The sequence below is a fragment of the Schistocerca gregaria genome, chromosome 6 (assembly GCF_023897955.1).
Source record: "Schistocerca gregaria isolate iqSchGreg1 chromosome 6, iqSchGreg1.2, whole genome shotgun sequence".
NCBI classification, from domain to species: Eukaryota; Metazoa; Arthropoda; class Insecta; order Orthoptera; family Acrididae; genus Schistocerca; species Schistocerca gregaria.
This window is the reverse complement of record NC_064925.1, coordinates 524141749-524163166: the sequence shown is the minus strand read 5'-3', so window position 1 is coordinate 524163166 and position 21418 is coordinate 524141749. Positions and strand designations below refer to the sequence as shown.

Here is a 21418-nt window from a genome sequence, read left to right as displayed (position 1 = left end):
TGTACACAAGCACTGGATGATCTGCGTGAGCACAGCCAAATGCACACTGACAGTCTGCTTGGATTGGTGCATGTCGCCCATTGCACCTCTGCCAAGCTTGACAGCATCTACCCACTGAGCAACCATTCAGTACAGTACAGCAGCATTTCCTGCCACTTTCACAAGCTTCTTGTGTCTTTGTCATGCACTCATTCCATGGTGAACTCCAATCTTTACGTAAGAGCACTGTTCAAGTTGGGTAACATCCCTACTGAATAGCTGCTCAATTCACATTGTGGTCTCTTTTCATGCTTCATTCTCCTGGAAAGAACTACCATCTAGTATCACATTATGTTACTGTGGATTCTTGGGGAGACTCCTGATGCCATGGAATGCACGTAGTTTGTAATGTACTATGGTGTGTTGTTGCAACTGATGGTAAAATATGTTTGAAACGACAAAATTTGTTTCATCTTTCTTCTCATGTTATATCTTTATGCCAATATGTGTGCTCATCTATCTCCCTACATGTAATGTTTACATATGAACTAACTTTCAATCTGCATATTTCAGAAGTTTTTTATTTGTTACTATTTTTGAGACAGCAAATAGTTGCCATGACTTTTGCAATGACCCTCACTTTTGGCTGTGTCTGAATTGGTGAATTCAGATGTAAAGGCAATCTCAGGAATAATATCAGAATTTTGAGAAAATATCTCACACTTTCAGAAAAAGATGATTAAATTCTGAAGTTACATTCTAACAATGAGTAATATCAGGCTGATCAAAGGAATTCTAAGTCTTGCCATCACAATGAAAGGTGAGATTGATGAGCTGCTTGGAACACTGGCGTTACAGGTGACACAGCACATGATACATCTGCATTCAAAACACTTGTTGAGGATCATACATTTTCTGAATGAATTTTATCCCTGCAACCATTCAAGCATGACTCACAGCTTTGCATCTGCCAGTACATTTCTCCTATTTTCAAAAATCCACCTGCGTACCTTGCTGGACTAGCATTCCTGGAAGAAAAAATGTAGCGCAGAAATGGCATCGATAGTTAACTCAGTACAGCACTTGCCCCTGAAAGGGAAAAGTTTGCCTTTTCAAATCCCAGTCCTGGACAGTTTTGATCTGCCAGGAAGTTTCAAATTAACAGACATTCTGCAGCAGAGTGGAAATTCATCCTGGAAACAATGCTCTTCTTTCAAATTCAGATAGGAGAGAGCTACTGGTGGGATTTGAGGGAAACACGAGTCATGCTCGGATAGATCAGTCATTAGAGAACTTGTCCACAAAATGCAAAGGTAGAGGTTCAAGTTCTGATCCATCATGCAGTTTTATCTTCCAGAAAGTTTTAATTATACGTTTGCAGACAAAGCGAAAACTGGAACCAAAAGGACCTGGTCAGAGGAATGGAACACAAACTTCATCAAGGACATGAAAAGGTTGTGGGAGAAGAGGATAGCAAAGTTACATAAATTCAATCATGTTTCTCATTCTGGCAAAATGATGAAAACAAAAATATATGGAACATTCCTTTCTTTAATTCTTACATACTAACAAAACATTTCCATTTTTCAGTTCTCATATGCTATGAATATTTACAAATGGTATTACACAATAAATGTAAACACACAAATCAAGTGCACGAAAATCAAATTTCACAGTTGTTTAACCAATCTCTTTATAGTAAAATATGTTTGCCATACACACTTACTGAGCTCAAATGTCCAGAGTCACCAATAAATACTGTGAACAAAAATATATCTTTTGTTTCTCCTTGAGGACCAATCTGTATAAAACCTTCAGCCTCACACAATTCCGGAAAATATAGTTGGGAATTTTGACAAGTATATTCTGAATTAAACGATGTCTGGCTACCAGACTCTTGTAACAATGATTCACAACTCTGGAAGGAAAATAAGACATTTATGAATAACCAATTTAAAGTATCTAATTAAAAAAACTAAAAAAGCAAACTTCTTAATACAAATATATTGTTTAATTTTCAATTGCTTTATGGTTTCTGGTTTCCTTGGAGTAATAAAACACAATTCTGAAAAAATATGGGCTCAAAATAATAGAAGTCTATTTAAGAGGAGCAAAAGTACAAGACGTCATAAGAGGAATGTTTGCCATTGTAGGTGTGGTCATGAAAATATCACAACAGTGAAAAATTTGGAAATAAAGCACAATTTTTTTAAAAAAAAGTATCTTTAATGTTTCTTGAAAGACACTAAAATAACTTATGGATTTGTAGTTACCAATTTCCAGTCCCCACTTTCTAAATATTATCTTGTCTCAGATGAAGAAAGAAAGAAAATATCTGAAAGAGTGAAGAAATATTGGGCACACAGAAGAGCAAAACACCTTTCATATAAGAATAGACTCTAATAATTATATTACCTAAATATCATATTAAGTTATTGTTGAACCAAACTGTATCCCTATGTAACAACTTGTTTAGAACTTTGTATTTTTGACTAGAGTGGTCCAATGAAGGCCATAAAATAAATAATAATAAAAAAACTAGTAACAAATCACCAACAAAATGGCCACACTTTTTAAATTCATCTATTTAACGTTTACAATCATAAGCACCTGCAAATGGACAGTGGGTGTAAAACACAACGGGGCACTCTTTAATTGATCTAAGAGAGTAACTTGTCTCATCCATACTTCTAATGTTAATCTATGGCCTGGGATGAAATTCCAAAAAAATAATGAATTGTCACAAAATTTCACCCCATCTCTGCCACATAATAAATCAATAATTTCTTGCTTCCTTGACACAATGAAACATGCAGAAGTTCAACTTATACATAAAAGGGGGAGACAAGCTGAGATAGGATATTTCTGCCCAGTGGCAATACTACCAATTTTTAAATAAAATATCTGCACAAACAGCATCTAATCGATTAGAAAAGTGTAACAGAATTCATAAAATTATTCTGAACAATCAATATGGATTTAAGAAATGGTGAAGTACAGTGCACTTCAGTGTAGCAGAATATCGGAAGTTGTCATACTGATGTTCTTACTGTCTTAGTGAATACACATAAGAAGATGTTAATTAAATTAAAGCATTGATGTTTTAATTCAAAGAAAAAGAATCAAACTGTACTAGTAATAAAATTCTAATGATGTAAAGAGAAAGTCTATCAGCTGTTGTCTCCCTTTAAGAAGATAGGGAAAATATTTAGAATTGAATGTTGATTTTATGTCATATTTACTTCTGAAATAAAGAAGCTAATTTATGTTCAGACAAAAAATCATGATCTCATCTGTGATAACTGAATTTTGGTGCAATATTCACCAACATACTGCATATTTGACTGGTCAATATCGGAATAAAAAATTTTCAAGAGAACTAGTTGTAAAGCTCTGTCACTCCTTTCTTTACTAAATTTCTCTTCACGTTTTTGCTGATATCAGACTATCAGGCTCAAGTATGGGAGCTTTACATAAAGATCATGCTTCATTACAAAAATAACTTGACTATGTGTCTAATATGCAAATGTGTCTCTTTTACGTTGCACATCCTGAAGTTATTTAATTAAAGAATGAAAAATGTCGCTCTGAAATAATAACAGTACAATTTAAATCACTTCCTTTTATTGTCTGTTTTGCATGTGACGTACTTCCCTAACAATACTTACACTTACCCAGCCCCATTTAGCAATTATTGTTGTTTCATTTCACACTGAAGTGAGCATTACTATGTTATGTTTTCACATTAATTGAGCAGGTATTCACTGATCACAGAAAGCCTTTTAACCCGTTCACGGGCTGTGGGAGATAAACTTCTCACTAATGCTATTCCTTTACTGCATTCATGGAAATACGTGTTCCCACTTCCGCACGCTCCTGGCCCCTAGTGGTAGTCCGCTGCATTAGCTCTGGTTTCTGTTTGTAGCTAAACATAGCTTTTAGGACGATTGGAAGTATATATCCCACCAAATAATGGTGTTCCCAGGGTTCTTGGGAAGTATGCTTACCACCAAAAGTCATTTCTGAAAGGAGCTCGGGAAATTTATATACCACAATGTCTTTTGTGGTCCTTGGGAAGCATACTTACCACAAACGTCGAGGTACCACAATGCTTCTGGGAATATGTCTTACCACCACTGTATTTGCCTGACATCGTGTGGTAGTACATTGTACCAGGTATATGAAACTGCTACAACAATCAGTTTGTGTGTATCGTGGGATCACTACTGTTGTAGTGCTCATAGCTTTACTGTTTTCACATTGAGGTAAGTAAATTTTAATATTGGTGGCAATATAATTGGAATATCATATTATAACTTATTATTCGCCTCACAATCTTTCTTTGCTTTTCGTAGCAAAAATGTCAAAGAAGCACACCTATACTAAGAAATACACACCATAAAAAGCATTGTAGTTGCTATTTTCACTACCTGGTGATCCTGAGGATTCTGAAATAGAATGTAATGAAGCATCAGAAGATGAATTTGCTTCAGACGTTGATCTGTGTTTGCTTCCACAACCTAATATCAACAACAGTGCAAACAATTCTTGCCCCATGGACGTCAATATTTCTAGTGACAGTACCGTAAGTGCAGAAGAGCCATTGGCAGAAGAGGAATGGTCCGATGACACTGCTGTTTTCGACTTTCTTCGCGTTGATACAAAAGGAGAACCAGTTGTCAACCACCCATTGACAAAACACAGCACAGAGATTTATTTTTATTTATTTATTTATCTCATGTTCCGGTGCTCCATGTTGTGACACTATCACAGGATATGAAATGTGTCAATTTTACAAGCTTTTGGACAGAATTTATGGTAATACATAAAACAAAACAAAAACAGTAAACAGTAACTTAGGTCCCACTACAAAAAAATACATTTTAGATATAGATAGAGATTACACAACAAAAAACAGTAAACAGTTCCTTAGGTCCCACTACAAAAATACATTTTAGAGAGAGATAAAGATTACAAAATAATAAGTGTTACCGAGAAATAAATACTGCAAAATATATGTTTACAATCAAAATATTCAGTATTACAAATACAAATTTGGGCATACATTTGCAATTTACAATACAAGAGATGTTAAACACTGTGGTTCAGGAACTCTTCTAATGTATAAAATCGTCCTTGCAATAGAACCTGCCTTAAGGTTTTTTTAAACAAGAGATCATCATCTACTAAACACTTAAATCTTGAAGGGAGGGCATTAAAAATCTTACAGCCACTGAAATGGACTCCTTTCTGCACCATACTTAGATTTGGCTGTTTGTAGTGGATATCTTGTTTCTTTCTAGTATTGTGACTGTGATATGCACTATTTGGCTTAAAGATGGATTTTTCTTTTCTTATGAAGCACATCAACGAGAATATATACTGCGCAGTAGATGTAAGTATTTCAAGCTTCTTAAAAAAGATTCCTGCATGTGTCTCTAGGATGGACTCCACACATGATCCTTACGGCTCTTTTTTGTACACACAGTACTTTTTTAGCCAGTGGCTGATTTCCCCAAAATATAATTCCAAATGCCATAATTGCATGAAAGTAACCATAATATGCTGACTTCATGGTTTCCATATTTCTATAAGAAGAAGCAATGTGCAATGAGTATGTTGCTGAACGAGAGAGAGACTACTTTCTTTCTTCATTTACCAATGAGATGCTGGAGTATTTGGTTCAGCAGACAAATCTGTATGCAGAACAACACAAACAAAAATGGCAATCTGGTCAGACTGTATGTGAGTCAACAAATAACTGGACAAATTTATCTGTAGAGGAGTTACAGGCCTGGATTGGAATGAATATCTTGATGGGTGTGGTTGTGTTGCCAAGTGTAGTGCACTACTGGAGTTCAGAACCTGCCTTAGGTCAGCCTTACATATTGAAACCTATGACATGCACACGTTTCAAAAAGATATGTGAAACTATTCACATAAATGACAACAGGCTGAATCCTTCAGGAGGGCATCCAAACCACGATAAACTTCACAAGGTCAAACCTCTTATAACCTTTCTGAACAACACAATTCGTAAGCCATACACTGCTAGTAAGGTATTGGCTGTGGATGAAAGCATTATACCTTTCAAGGGACCTTCTTCACTCAAGCTGTACATGCCTCTGAAGCCGGTAAAACGAGGATACAAGGTATGGTGTTTAGCACATTCAAAGACTGGCTATGTCATAAAATTTGATATTTACACAGGAAAATCAGATGACGGATGTACAGAAAATTCCCTGGGAGAGGGTATGGTCATTAGCCTCACCCAAGAGCCGAAACATAGTAACAGTTTAGTAGCATTTGACAACTTCTTCACCACAGTGAATTTAATGCAAATGCTTTTGAACAATGGATTCTACTCTATAGGGACTGTAGGGGCAAACCGGAAAGGGCTTCCTTCATAGAAATATTGCTTAACACTCTGTTCACCGATAGAGCCACTGTAGTTGTGTGTGGTGACTTTAATATTAATCTTATGAGTGAAAGTAGGCTAAAGGCACAGAAGTTGAAGTAACAAATACTGATTTGGGATTATCAGACCACAATGCTCTTTTCCTCAAAATTCATTCAAGGCCACTGAAAGAGAAAAAACACACTTCAAGTATAAAAGAAATTTTTCTACAGAAAACTGTGTAGAATTCATAAATACGCTAACTAATGAGGCTTGGGCAGAAGTACTATCACTAACAAATACAAATGATGCATATAACACATTTTCTTCCATTTTCATGGGATATTTTGAAATGTGTTTTCCAAAAAGCTGTCAAAAATCAGGTCACATGGCAATACAAAGCCAAGTTCTTGGATCACAGCTGGCATCAAAACTTCCTGTGGAACTCTAAAGCGACTAATTTCTAAAATGAAAACATCCACAGACCCACAATTCATAGAATATGTCAGGAATTACAAGAGGGTATATAGAAAAGTAATTGCTAAAGCAAAATTCATGAGTAATGATAGTTTTATAAGACAGTCTGAAAACAAATCAAAAGCCATATGGGGTATTGTGAAGACTGAAACGGGAAAGAGTTGTGAAAACCAGGACATTAGCTTCAAAAATTTTTAAAATGTCATTATTAATAAACAAGATTTGCCATATTATATTAATAATTATTTCATAAATGAAACAACTTCATTAAGCTTAAAATTTACAAATGAAGAAAAACCTGAATATCCAAAAACAACTTGTAGGATGAGGGTACAGCCAACAAATGAGGGTGAAGTGTTGAAAGCGATACAAAGCTTGAAACCCAAAATGTCGGCTGGCATAGATGAGGTGCCCTGTGTCAATCATAACAAGGATAGCAACACAAATCGCAAAGCCCTTTGCACAGTTAGCCAATTTATCATTCAGTGAACGATCTTTTCCAGAAACGTTGAAAATTTCAAAAGTGAAGCCATTATTTAAAAATGGCAACAAGTATAAGGTAAAAAATTATTGCCCAATATCTCTCCTCCCAGGATTTTCAAAAATATTAGAAAAACTGATGAAGCACCGTATCAATAAATATCTAAATGACCATAATTTACTAAACAGAAATCAGCATGGCTTCCAAGCACGTAAAAATATCGAAACAGCACTAACGTGCTACACTGAACAAATAATCAAAAATCTAGAAAAAGATTATAGTGTAGTAGGAGTAAATTTAGACCTCTCCAAAGCTTTTGACACTGTGAACCAGGACATTCTTTTAGAAAAATTTGAAGCGTTGGGTATACATGGGATAGGAAAAAAATGGTTTGAATCATACCTAAAAAACAGAACACAGGTTGTAGGACTGACATCAACTTACTATAACCAACTCCAACCACAAAATAAATTCAGTATCAGAGGCAAAATATGTAGAAATAGGAGTACCACAAGGCACCATCCTAGGGCCGATACTGTTTCTTGTCTATATAAATGATTTTCACACCTCAGATGATGCAGCCAAAGCAATAATATTTGCAGATGATACTAGTGTGATAATAAGTGCACCAAAGCAATTGCTACCAACAACTGCTGATAAAGTACTAAATTACATCAACTCTTGGTTCAATGCAAACAGGATGACATTGAATGTAAATAAAACAAATTATATGCAGTTTGGGGAAAGATGTCAAAATGTAAATCTCAATCTGGTGTGGGGTGACAAAGCCTTATACAGAGTGACATCCACAAAATTGCTGGGGATTCATGTGGATGAAAAATTAAATTTTAATGACCACGTAATAAAACTTACACAGAAACTTAATTCAGCCTGTTTTGCCCTCAGAATTATTGCAAATGTTTGTACCTCAGAGGATGCCACAATGGCATATTTCAGCTATTTTCAATCTCTTGCCACATACGGAACAATATTTTGGGGTTCCACAACAGGGCACCTAAAGCAAATTTTTTTGTTGCAGAAGAGGGCCATCCAAATTATAACTCACAGTCATCTACAGACACACTGCAAACCCATATTCAAAAAGCTTAGAATGCTTACTATACCATCATTATACATATACAAATGTGTATTGTATGTCAGGACCCACATTGCAGATTTTCAGACAAATGCCGACTTTCATAACTACAATACCCATAATAGTGCAGCACTCCATACTCAGCGAACAAAAAGAACAAATACACAAAGGCATGTGAGCCATATCGGTGCAAAACTGTACAACGCACTGCCTGTCAACATCATCAGGTAGTTAGAAGATGATAACAAATTTAAAACAGAATTTAAAAAATTTCTAGTATAACAATGTTTTTATTCTGTAAATTACTACGTACGTCAATAAATTTTTACTGATCATATTTATAAAGGCAAATGGAAAATACTCTATCTGTGCCTAATCATTCGTTAACTAATCGTTCATTACATTTACATACTTAAAGGACAGCTGTTGTGTGATGTAAATATACACTTAAGCAGTGTTGTGTATTTAAGGACATCTACATCTACATCTACATCTACATCCATACTCCACAAGCCACCCTGACGGTGTGTGGCGGAGGGTACCCTGAGTACCTCTATCGGTTCTCCCTTCTATTCCAGTCTCGTATTGTACGTGGAAAGAAGGATTGTCGGTATGCTTCTGTGTGGGCTCTAATCTCTCTGATTTTATCCTCATGGTCTCTTCACGAGATATACGTAGGAGGGAGCAATATACTGCTTGACTCTTCGGTGAAGGTATGTTCTCGAAACTTTAACAAAAGCCCGTACCGAGCTACTGAGCGTCTCTCCTGCAGAGTCTTCCACTGGAGTTTATCTATCATCTCCGTAACGCTTTCGCAATTACTAAATGATCCTGTAGCGAAGCGCACTGCTCTCCGTTGGATCTTCTCTATCTCTTCAATCAACCCTATCTGGTGCGGATCCCACACTGCTGAGCAGTATTCAAGCATTGGGCGAACAAGCATACTGTAACCTACTTCCTTTGTTGTAGGATTGCATTTCCTTAGGATTCTTCCAATGAATCTCAGTCTGGCATCTGCTTTACCGATGACCAACTTTATATGATCATTCCATTTTAAATCACTCCTAATCCGTACTCATAGATAATTTATGGAATTAACTGCTTCCAGTTGCTTACCTGCTATTTTGTAGCTAAATGATAAGGGACCTATCTTTCTATGTATTCGCATCACATTACACTTGTCTACATTGAGATTCAATTGCCATTCCGTGCACCATGCGTCAATTCGCTGCAGATCCTCCTGCATTTCAGTACAATTTTCCATTGTTGCAACCTCTCGATACACCACAGCATCATCCGCAAAAAGCCTCAGTGAACTTCCGATGTCATACACCAGGTCATTTATGTATATTGTGAATAGCAACGGTCCTATGACACTCCCCTGCGGCACACCTGAAATCACTCTTTACTTCGGAAGACTTCTCTCCATTGAGAATGACATGCTGCGTTCTGTTATCTAGGAACTCCTCAATCCAATCACACAATTGATCTGATAGTCCGTATGCTCTTACTTTGTTCATTAAACGACTGTGGGGAACGGTGTCAAACGCCTTGCGGAAGTCAAGAAACATGGCATCTACCTGTGAACCCGTGTCTAAGGCCCTCTGAGTCTCGTGGATGAATAGGGCGAGCTGGGTTTCACACGACCGTCTTTTTCGAAACCCATGCTGATTCCTACAGAGTAGATTTCTAGTCTCCAGAAAATACATTATACTCGAACATAATACGTGTTCCAAAATTCTACAACTGATCGACGTTAGAGATATAGGTCTATAGTTCTGCACATCTGTTCGACGTCCCTTCTTGAAAACGGGGATGACCTGTGCCCTTTTCCAATCCTTTGGAACGCTTCGCTCTTCTAGAGACCTACGGTACACCGCTGCAAGAAGGGGGGCAAGTTCCTTCGCGTACTCTGTGTAAAATCGAACTGGTATCCCATCAGGACCAGCGGCCTTTCCTCTTTTGAGCAATTTTAATTGTTTCTCTATCCCTCTGTCGTCTACTTCGATATCTACCATTTTGTCAACTGTGCGACAATCTAGAGAAGGAAGCACAGTGCAGTCTTCCTCTGTGAAACAGCTTTGGAAGAAGACATTTAGTATTTCGGCCTTTAGTCTGTCATCCTCTGTTTCAGTACCATTTTGATCACAGAGTGTCTGGACATTTTGTTTTGATCCACCTACAGCTTTGACATAGGACCAAAATTTCTTAGGATTTTCTGCCAAGTCAGTACATAGAACTTTACTTTCGAATTCATTGAAAGCCTCTCGCATAGCCCTCCTCACACTGCATTTCGCTTCGCGTAATTTTTGTTTGTCTGCAAGGCTTTGGCTATGTTTATGTTTGCTGTGAAGTTCCCTTTGCTTCCGCAGCAGTTTTCTAACTCGGTTGTTGTACCACGGTGGCTCTTTCCCATCTCTTACGATCTTGCTTGGCACATACTCATCTAACGCATATTGTACCATGGTTTTGAACTTTGTCCACTGATCCTCAACACTATCTGCACTTGAGACAAAACTTTTGTATCGAGCCGTCAGGTACTCTGTAATCTGCTTTTTGTCACTTTTGCTAAACAGAAAAATCTTCCTACCTTTTTTAATATTTCTATTACGGATGAAATCATCGATGCAGTAACCGCTTTATGATCGCTGATTCCCTGTTCTGCATTAACTGATTCAAATAGTTCGGGTCTGTTTGTCACCAGAAGGTCTAATATGTTATCGCCACGAGTCGGTTTTCTGTTTAACTGCTCAAGGTAGTTTTCAGATAAAGCACTTAAAAATATTTCACTGGATTCTTTGTCCCTGCCACCCGTTATGAACGTTTGAGTCTCCCAGTCTATATCCGGCAAATTAAAATCTCCACCCAGAACTATAACATGGTGGGGAAATCTACTCGAAATATTTTCCAAATTATTCTTCAGGTGCTGAGCCACAACAGCTGCTGAGCCCGGGGGCCTATAGAGACAACCAATTACCATGTCTGAGCCTGCTTTAACCGTGACCGTGACCTTCACCCAAATCATTTCACAATTCGACTTGCCGTTTAGAGAGGACAAAACTAAAGCCTTATGAAAAACAGACTATGCACTTAAAATAACAAACAGGGATGTATATAGACTATATTAATTTCATTGTATTATTATTAACTTCATTGTATTATTTTGTTTTGTACTTTTTACGTATATTGTTTGTGTCCCATTTCTTTCAAATGGCTTACATGTACCCTTGACAACATCCATAAAATATTTATTGTCAACAGATGGATAAATAAAATAACTGATGAAAGATAAATGTACCTTGAAAAGAGGAGAATTTCAGTTTCAATACAAACGTTGCATTGCAGCTATCAAATGTATGGACAACAAACCTGTCACTATTTTGAAAACTTCAGACCATCCTAGAGATACCACACTTGTCTCAAGAAAGAATAACGATGGCACAACCAGCACGGTTATGTGTCCCACAGCTGTGGCAACATACAATACCATAATGGGAAGGGTAGATCACTTTGATGAACTTAGAGAACGTTATGCAATAGGTCGACGTTCTCGTAAGTGGTGGCATCCGATTCTCTATTTCCTATTAGATATGGCAGTTGTAAATGCCTTTATATTGTACAAAACTAATAAAGGACAAGAGGGATATGACGACATGCAGTAACCATTCTAACCAAGAAGAACACCGTACCAGATCATGTTCGACTGGCAAAAGTAGGCGATCATATGCCTGTTTTAGAAACAACCTACAGACGGTGCCGAAAGTGTTCAACAATAGCTCGAGACAAGAGAACAAAATATGTATGTTGCTCCTGCAACATACCCCTGTGTATTGAACTATGCTTCTGTCAGTTTCATGGAAAATAAAAAGAAAATGTAACAATCATTTGAACATTTTGTTGAAAAAGAATTATTACTTGTAAATGAATCATTTGAACAGTTTGTTGAAAAAGAATTATTACTTGTAAATTTGTAATGTAAATGTTTTGAAATAAAGTGAAATAAAATGAAATCACCATCTTCTTAAAATTTTTTTACATGTAATGCCAACATGTTACAGCTTATAAAATGGAAATTGTATATCTTCTTCCCACCAAAGAGTAAAGCTCACAAGAGGGAAATCGGTTTACCACCAAAAATGTAAGGCTTAAAAAAGTGCTGTAATGATATATTTACCACCATAATTTTTAGATCTAATCACAAAAATAAAATTATCAAAAAATAAAATATAATAAATTGATCAAAATTCTAATTCAATGAAAAAAAAAAAAAAAAAAAAATTTGGCTTCGCTGAGTCGCCACACAAAATGCGCCCGTTAAAGGGTTAATTTATGTTCTGGTATCAATATGTGTCTCTACGGCAATTATTAATTCTCAAACATAAAACTGTATCAACTTTTCTCCATGACAATTATTGATTTTTCTACATGACACTGTACCAGCCACAAATCTTAACAAATACAGAATGCCTTTCCCTGAAATACTTTTCTTCTACTAACCGACATAACACTTTTCAACTATTAATTCCACTGTCTATCAAATTCTGCACATTACTGATTAGTGGTGACATGTGATCACTCCTCACAGTAGCCCATTGCTGACTCTTCTCCCTCCCAAGTCAGCAATTATTAAGGAGTACAATATCAACACATTATAACATCACAGACAGCAGTACTCCTTACAAGGTGAATGAATTATTTTTCAAGTCACGTCTCTTTCACATACAACAGATCTCCAGGTTTATTAAAAAAAATCTTTCATTACTGTAGTTCAAAACTTTCATGTGGCCTAGACTCTGGTTAAATGAAACTAGAGCATGATTAAACTAAAGTCAACTATGCTAACATAGTTCTTCAGACCAGAAGCATAACACTGCACTTGGTGACATGCTCGCAGGACAGCAGAGAGACTAAAAGAGATAGGTGAATCCACTGAAGAGGGCTCAACTGAGCTGATGGAGAGTGGGTGCACAAGAGTATCGTGTCACTGCTGATAACTTTGGAAAGATATGAGGATGAATGGAGCTGATACTGCTGTTCCAAGGACAAGTGGATCTGGACACTGTTATTCCAAGGACCAGCCAGCTGATGACGTGTGCTGCTGACGACCATGATGCAGATGCCAATAAAAGATCACAGATGGTTTGGCAGCTGTGTGCAGTTTTCTGTGGCAGTCTGCATCATGTTCAAACCCACAGTCTACAATTAATTTATCCAGTGAACTCAATTCTCATTCACAATCAAAGAACTGTGCAGTGTGGTGTGTCAGAGATCGAAATGGCCGAGAAAGACAATCAGACGTCTACAAAAGGGTAACATATTAAAAAGTTTATTTACAATATGTACACTTAAATATTGAAATATATGTAATTTTAATAGGTGTGAGTTGTTCTTGGTGCTGAGTTATATAAAGGAGAGTAATGTTCTTGACAGAGACAAACTAATGCAACCCAGGAGTCTCTAAGTGGTAGTAACACTTCATAGCACTGAACTACATCAACATATTTTCTCACTGTTGTATTTCATACTATGGTTAGTAATAGTATGAAGAGTCACTGAATCTGGGTCAAAACTCTGAGTGTGGCTGTTTAAAAAATCAGAGTCACAGGCAGTGATGTCTTGTGAATTCAGTACCCTCTGGTGGCACATATATGTGGTGCCCCCCACAGGAGACAGCGAGCAATGAAAGAGTGAGTTTGCTGGTGGAAGGTGTACATACACTGTCTCCCTTGTAGCTGCATGCGATCAATGAAGATGATGATACCATTCTATACTGAAAAATGCATCTCCTGCCTATCACCAATCACCGCACCAAAATTGCGTCCATTCATTGCATAGTGGGATTGTCAACAATGACGAGGGGGAGGTTTGTGTCTGTGCTGTGGTGTTGCTGATGGGGTTGGCTGTGGCGTTGTGGCGAATGGTGTCAATCAACCTGCATCCCAACTTTCATATTGCTAGCCACCATGAACATTTCCCAAAAAACAGAAGGTAGGACTGCAGAAAGGCTCGTTATCTGTGACTGCCATCACTACAAACAGCAAAGGGTGCAGCAGTGGCTGCAGCAATGTCTGTGGAGGTATCACTAGCTGCATACACAGGCAGGGATCAATCATGACAGGGCCATCGGAAGACCCATGTACCCTGATTAGGAATCAGCAAAGGTTGCTTCATCGCAGCAGACTGGACTGGAGGCAGGGTGTCTGAAAAATGAAAATCTGCAGCAGGATCACTACAATCACAGAAACAATGTAGGCTCTGGTGCCAATTATGGGTGCCCAATGCACTGTCAATAATGCTATGAGCACAGCTAAATCTCCGAGTGATGACCCCAGACTCTCAGTTGTGAAGCTAGTTATGGACATTACAGAAAACTTTGTCATTCATGCAGAAGTTCATTGGAAGTTAATGACAAAGGTGAAAGAGACACAGCAGAGTGTGGTGGCAATGAACATCTGCAGCCGTGTCTACATGATTAATCTTCAATTCACAATTAAGTGCCTGACAGAGGGTTCATCGAAACATCCTACAAAAGTTATGATGGGGAAGCATTCTGCGCAGGCATAATGCAATAGGTGTAACACTGACTGTTAATACTTGCCATACACTTCCGTACTTCCTGCCTCTTTTTTCTCTTTTGATTGTTTGTCCCATCAGTAACCTCAGTAACCATTTCCCTTTGGTCTCTTGACTCCCTTCCCGCCGGCCGTAATGGCTGAGCGGTTCTAGGCACTACAGTCTGGAACCGCGCGACCGCTACGGTCGCAGGTTCGAATCCTGCCTCAGGCATGGATGTGTGTGATGTCCTCAGGTTAGTTAGGTTTAAGTAGATCTAAGTTCTAGGGGACTATTGACCTCAGCAGTTAGGTCCCATAGTGCTCAGAGCCATTTGAACCATTTGCTCAGAAAAAACAACAAAGCATCATCCCTCGAGTTCAAAGCATGACGTTAGGACATCTGGGCATTCAAAGTGTGAAAGAAATGTTCAACTTCACTGTTCAATTGAGGAGAGAATAGTATCATTAGGATATGTTGAATTCCATTTTGTTCGCAAAATTGTGGAAATTCCAGAGAAGAAAACTGCAGACTATTGTCCGATACCATTGCCTGTGACAACCTTCTAGGCAAAAGACAGAACTGAGTGCTCCGATAGTGACAGTGCAAGCACTAGTTGCCAAATGCACTGAAATGACAAAAGGATGTTTGTTTAATGCACTGACTATAATGAGCCCTCTTATATTCCAGAAAGGATCAGTAAAATCAATATGAATATTAAAAAGAAAAAATAATTCTTGGTGCAGCACTGGCTAGTTATTACGGCAGTCATATCTTCTATCTGTTTATCTAGTCTGAGGTACGAACAATGCTGGCACACTAGCTGCTTCATTCTAATGATTCCCCAATACCCTCTATGCAATAGTTTCAGCATATGTTGTTGCAGAAATGTGAGAATTGGGTCTCATGTTTGTTCATTACAAGAATGCAATAAAATTACCTCATTCTGAAGAGAAAGGCTGTTGCAAAGAGGTTGGTATTTGCTAACTACTGCATCTGAGATTGATTTCTGATAATGAGTCTACCTCATCCAAATGAAGTACTTGAGCAAGCGATGGACCATGTTCAGTAGCCTGTGCAATCTGCCAAGGATCAATAGGAAAAGCTTGCAGTGCTTGTGATTCAGAATGAGGAATCTGAAGACAAGAAATGTCTGATGTGTCAAAATTAGAATCATTTCCCATAGGCAAATGAGACAGAATGTCTAAGTTCGCACTGCTGTGCCATAGGGCAATAAAAAATCTTTCATACTGATAATTGGAAAGATGTAGTGACCAACATGGTAGCCTCTGTGCTGTATGATCAGGAACATCATTTGCCGTACAAAAATCAGCACTCAGCAGCTTATGATAAGTCAAAAGAAAATATTTTCTACCATGTAGATATTGAGGAAATTTTGTGACAGCATAAATTGTGACTAAAGCTTCCTTTTCCAGCTGACTGTAGTTGACTTGAGCCTTGTTCAGTGTCTTAAGACACGAATGCTACAAGGTGTTCCATATTGCCAGCCTATTGAGACAAAACTTCCCCTATTCCATGTAATGAGGCATCATCTACAAACACTTCTAGCTTTACTCGGTGTTGAGACCACACAGTGTTTCAAGTAAATATTTGTTCGTTTAGGCAGATATCATTTGACCCTGCTATTCATAAAATGCACTGGACATACAGAGCACTGATGGAGCAGTTACATTACTTGTTTCATGCTAGTATCCATTTCTATAAATACTTTATTCTTTTCATTTGCTTTTATTTTAGCTCTTTCCGTAACTGAGTGGCACATTTTGATTTTGAAGTCTCCCCAGTATTGAAGGTTTTGCACTGATATGTCTTCTCTGTAGTCTTCAAATTTACACAATTTAAATCGGAACCATCGTGTGTTTTCTTTTGTAGGGTGAACACAGATACTTTCAGTCTTTAGACCTCTGTACTTAAAAATCAGTTATCCTTGATCATTGTATCAAATTTGTCTTTTAAGTATCTCATCAAGCAACTGAGAAAAAGTTCACTTGCATAGGACTGTAGACGCAATTCTTTTTCGTGGCAATTATGACACAACCAGATGTTTTGGCTTGGGCTGGTGTGGGTACAACTGCAAAGGTGTATCTTTTGCATTGTAGACACATTACACCTTTTGCAATTTGGTTTTTGCAATAGCAGTGGTTGAAGTTTACTATTTCTGGCAAAAGCAGAAATATTGGCAAGAGACGTTGTGAACCACACATTGTCATCAGAGTGACATACATCTGAGAGACATATACTACTACTACTACTACTACTACTACGTGAACAGGCCCAGTGGATCGCACGCATCTACAAGTTTCCTCCTCCACTGTATTCTGTCCATTGCTGCTATCCACCGTCCGTTCACATCTATTGAAACTTGGTTTAAATCTTCATGGAGTCCATTCCTCCAACGCTTCTTGGGTCTTCCTGGCGGTCTCTTTCCTGTAGGTGTGAAATCCAGGAGCTTCCGAGGCCATCTGTGATCCTCCATCCGGGCCACATGGCCGGCCCACTGCATTCGTTTGGCTTTGACAGTTCCTGCTATGTTGGGCTGCTGGTATAGTTCCTCATGCTCTTGGTTGTATCTGATCCTCCATTCCCCTGTACCTGCATCCAGAACTGGACCGAAGATCTTCCGAAGCACTTTTTTCTCAAAAAAAGGAGCTTATGGAAGTCCTGCTCCCAGATACTTCATGTCTCACAGCCATATAGAACAACAGGCTGGATCAGGGTTTTGTACAGTCAAATCTTGAACTGTCTGGAGAGATATTTGGAGCGAAGCAGTTGTGATAGGCTATGGTAAGATCGGTTTCCTGCTTGTATTCTGGCATTGATCTCTGCTTCGCATGACGAGTTCTCAGTGAAAAGTGCCCCTAGGTATTTGAATTCTTGCACTCTCTTGTAGGAATGGTCCCCAACCTGCTGTGATTGTAGATGATCAGCAGTCTGACAATGACCACGCATCATAGCGAGGTACTCGGTCTTGCATTCATTTATGTTTAGCCCAAATTTGCTGGCAGCCTCCTTTAGTGCTTTGGTCATTTGCTCCAACTCCTCTTCCGACCTAGAGAATAAACAGATGTCGTCTGCATAGGCTAAGTATGCCAGTCTCTTTCCTTCGATTTCAATCCCTTCGCTCTCTTGGAAAGTCTCGCGCACGATCTTGTGGAGGGCAAAGTTGAACAGGATAGGGGACAACCCATCTCCTTGCCTGAGTCCTGTCACAATTTGAAACTCCTCAGTTACGCGATTCCCCATCTTCACCTTTGCAGGTGTTTCGTTCAGACAGATCTTTATCAGATTTATGAGTTTCTCTGCTATGCCAAACTCCCTTAAACAGTTGAGCAGGCTATTGTGATGTATGCAGTCATAGGCCTTCTTAAAATCAACGAATAAAATATGTGAATCTTCACCATATTCACCCAGTTTCTCAGTGAGCTGCCGAAGACTGAAGATGTGATCTACTGTTGACCGTCCTGGCTGGAAACCTCTCTGGTACTCCCCAATCACCGAGTCTGCCACTGGCTGAATTCTATGTATGAGGCAATTGGACAGGATCTTATAGCAGACGTTAAGCAGGGAGATTCCTCGATAGTTGTCACATTTCAGTTTGTCACCCTTCTTATGTATTGGACAAATCAGAGCTGTTTTCCATTCTCCTGGTAGTTCTTCTGTGGTCCATATTGTCTGTATCAGTCGGTGTATTTTTTCTGCAAGTTTCTCTCCTCCTGCCAGGATCATTTCAGCCTGTATTCCATCTTCGCCTGGACTCTTATTCTGTTTAAGGTGTCTGAGTCTGGTTTTTATCTCATCCAGGGTAGGTGGGGGATAGTCTGCATCGGCTGTAATTGGGTACTGGAAATCAAACTGCAGTTCGGGTTCATCACAATTTAGCAGCTGTCGAAAGTACTCTTTCCATCTCTCAGCTATGTCCCTATCGTTCATCAGGATCTTATCACGGGAATCTTTGACAAATTTCTGCTTGGCCTGCTGACCTTTGCAGAGGTACTTCACCTTCAGAAACATTTCCTTAGCCTTTTGTCCTCTAAAGTCTGTTTCTGCTTCAATGATGATATTCCTTATGTATTTCCTCTTTGCTCTTCTCAGAATTGCTTGTGTAGTCTTTCAGACATCCTCAAATTGTGCTTTGGCCTGTGCCAGATTTGTCCCCTTCAGCCACTTGTTCCTGGCTTCCTTTCTCCTTTCCAGGGCATCTGCACATTCCTTTCCAAACCAGATCTTCTTGCCCACTGGGTTTCCCATGAGTGTTTCCTTTGCTGTATCCCTAACTGAGCTCTGGATGTTTCCTCACATTAGTTCAAGGTCCTGATTTGTGTCCATTTCACTGAGTGCTTCAAAGCGGTTACTAAGTTGCAACTGGTATCCGGTCTTCGTTGCCTCATCTTTCAGTTTCTCCACATGGTACCTTTCCACTCTTTTTAACTTAGGCCCCGTTCTTCCTTTACACTGTATGTTTAAACAGCCTCTGGCCAGGAAATGATCATGAGAGACATATATGGAAATTAATTATGAAAGCATGGAGCAATGAATGTGTACTGTAAAATAACGCTGAACAGCTTGTTATTTCACTAAATTCAGATAATGGGTCTCACGGGCACACAAGTTGACTGCGGAAGTGAGTCTGATATGAAGACCTTGGCTGTAAACTAAGGTAAGGCACAGATGATGACGAGAAACAGAGTTATTGCTCATAAAATATGGTATATGATGATTAGATATTAATATTAGTCGATAATTCCACAATAAACTGAGAAAAGGCAGCCCTATCTCTAATTTACTATTCTCACTAATGACTACTTTTCAGGATATGTCCATGTAAACAGTTTTAACTGCCATTACCATGGGAGACAGTAGTAGTAATGTGTGTAGTGTTTGTCCAGGAAAATCATTTTGAGAGATGATTTGCACAAATGTGAGGAAGATGTGATAACTCCAATTCACATAAACATCCTGAATATGTTTATGAATGCGAATGCACTTCAAAAGTTGTTGATAATCAGGTAATTGCAAATAATTATTTAAGCAAGCAAACAACATAAAGTTTTGTCCCTTGCCTTTATTCAGGTGAAACTACATAACAGTGTAATGGCAGAAATGCTAAGGGCCATCCTTAACGTTGTTTACATGGTGTTGTAAGGTAGCAATAAAATTTATGTTATAGTGTGATGAACCACAGAGAAATTTTTGCAGTAGCTTTGCTTTATTCTCACATGAATTGGTACTGACAATCTTGGTATTGTAAACCGAAACAATTATGATATTTTGTATTTATTTTGTGAAGCTTCTCAGTAGTGTTTTGTTAACTCACTCAGCATGTAAACAGTGGTAAGTCACTGCTAACCCACGTTAACTGCACCCAGTTCACCAGTAAACAATGTTATGTGGACATTATGTATTTTTAAGATTTAATTTTTGGGTGGTCTTTCAAATTTTAAAAATATATCACTACTTCAAAATATATCTGAAAACAATGACTTATCTGAATAACAAAATTGCAATGGGTGAACTTGAAATACCTTCCTTATGAGATTCCATTGACATTTTACTGTGTAATTTCTCAAAACAACCAACACACCCTTTACCATTGTTTCCAGGGAGATTTTTAGACAGCAAGTATCCAGAAGTGTGTTTTACCAAATACCACTTGTGTTCATATCTAACAATTTTTTCGGTTAAATTGAGTAATTACTTACTTTGCAACATTTATAATGTATGGCTGAACAATCTTATTGCTACCATACACCTTCCAAAGTGTAATTAAGTCGCTTGTCCACATGCAACTAAAGGGATGCTACAGCAAGTGGCATGATGACTCAAACTGTGGCAGCACCCTGAGTTGCCATTTCAAAATGCTGTATTAATAATTACAGTGACATAGCTTTCAGTATGGCTTCAATTGAAATCATATGAGTGAGAATGAATATCGCTGTGCAGGTTATGGCAGTAAAGCTCTATCAAAGGAATGCACAATAGACATAAGAAATATAAATGTCGGGTTCAAATGTGGGTAACATACGGGTATGAAATACACTGATCCATACAGAGATTCATGTATATCCTGTAGCAAATTTTAAGCTACCAAGCTTTATGAAAAATAGTAAAAATTGAATTTCACTTATTAAGTCTGTCACTAAGCACCTAGTATCAATTACAGTTGGTGTTTCGACTTTCATGTCCAACAACATGATAATTACATGCAGGTCATATCCACCAGAAGGGAGAAACAGTGCGAAGCATTTCCAAAAAATATAATCTACTCTGCATGCACGAAATGAGCTTTACAGTATCATCAATTTGCACAGTAGTTCCTGTAGCATGCACCACCACTCTCCCCAATACCAACAAAGCCAGCAACAATGACACCAGTTAGCCATATGGGCACTGCTCCCCACTACTAACATCTAATTCT

General features: G+C 38.3%; 1 protein-coding gene across 3 annotated transcripts in view; it reads right to left on the bottom strand.

Annotated features, from left to right (window-relative positions):
* LOC126278526 (centrosomal protein of 120 kDa-like) overlaps positions 1 to 21418 on the bottom strand; it is a 203617-nt gene that overhangs the window by 95158 nt on the left and 87041 nt on the right. For all 3 annotated transcript variants that reach the window (XM_049978701.1, XM_049978700.1, XM_049978702.1), the window contains one exon: positions 1706 to 1897. In XM_049978701.1, the coding sequence (XP_049834658.1) occupies positions 1706 to 1897 (192 nt within the window). The remainder of the gene's footprint in view (positions 1 to 1705; positions 1898 to 21418) is intronic.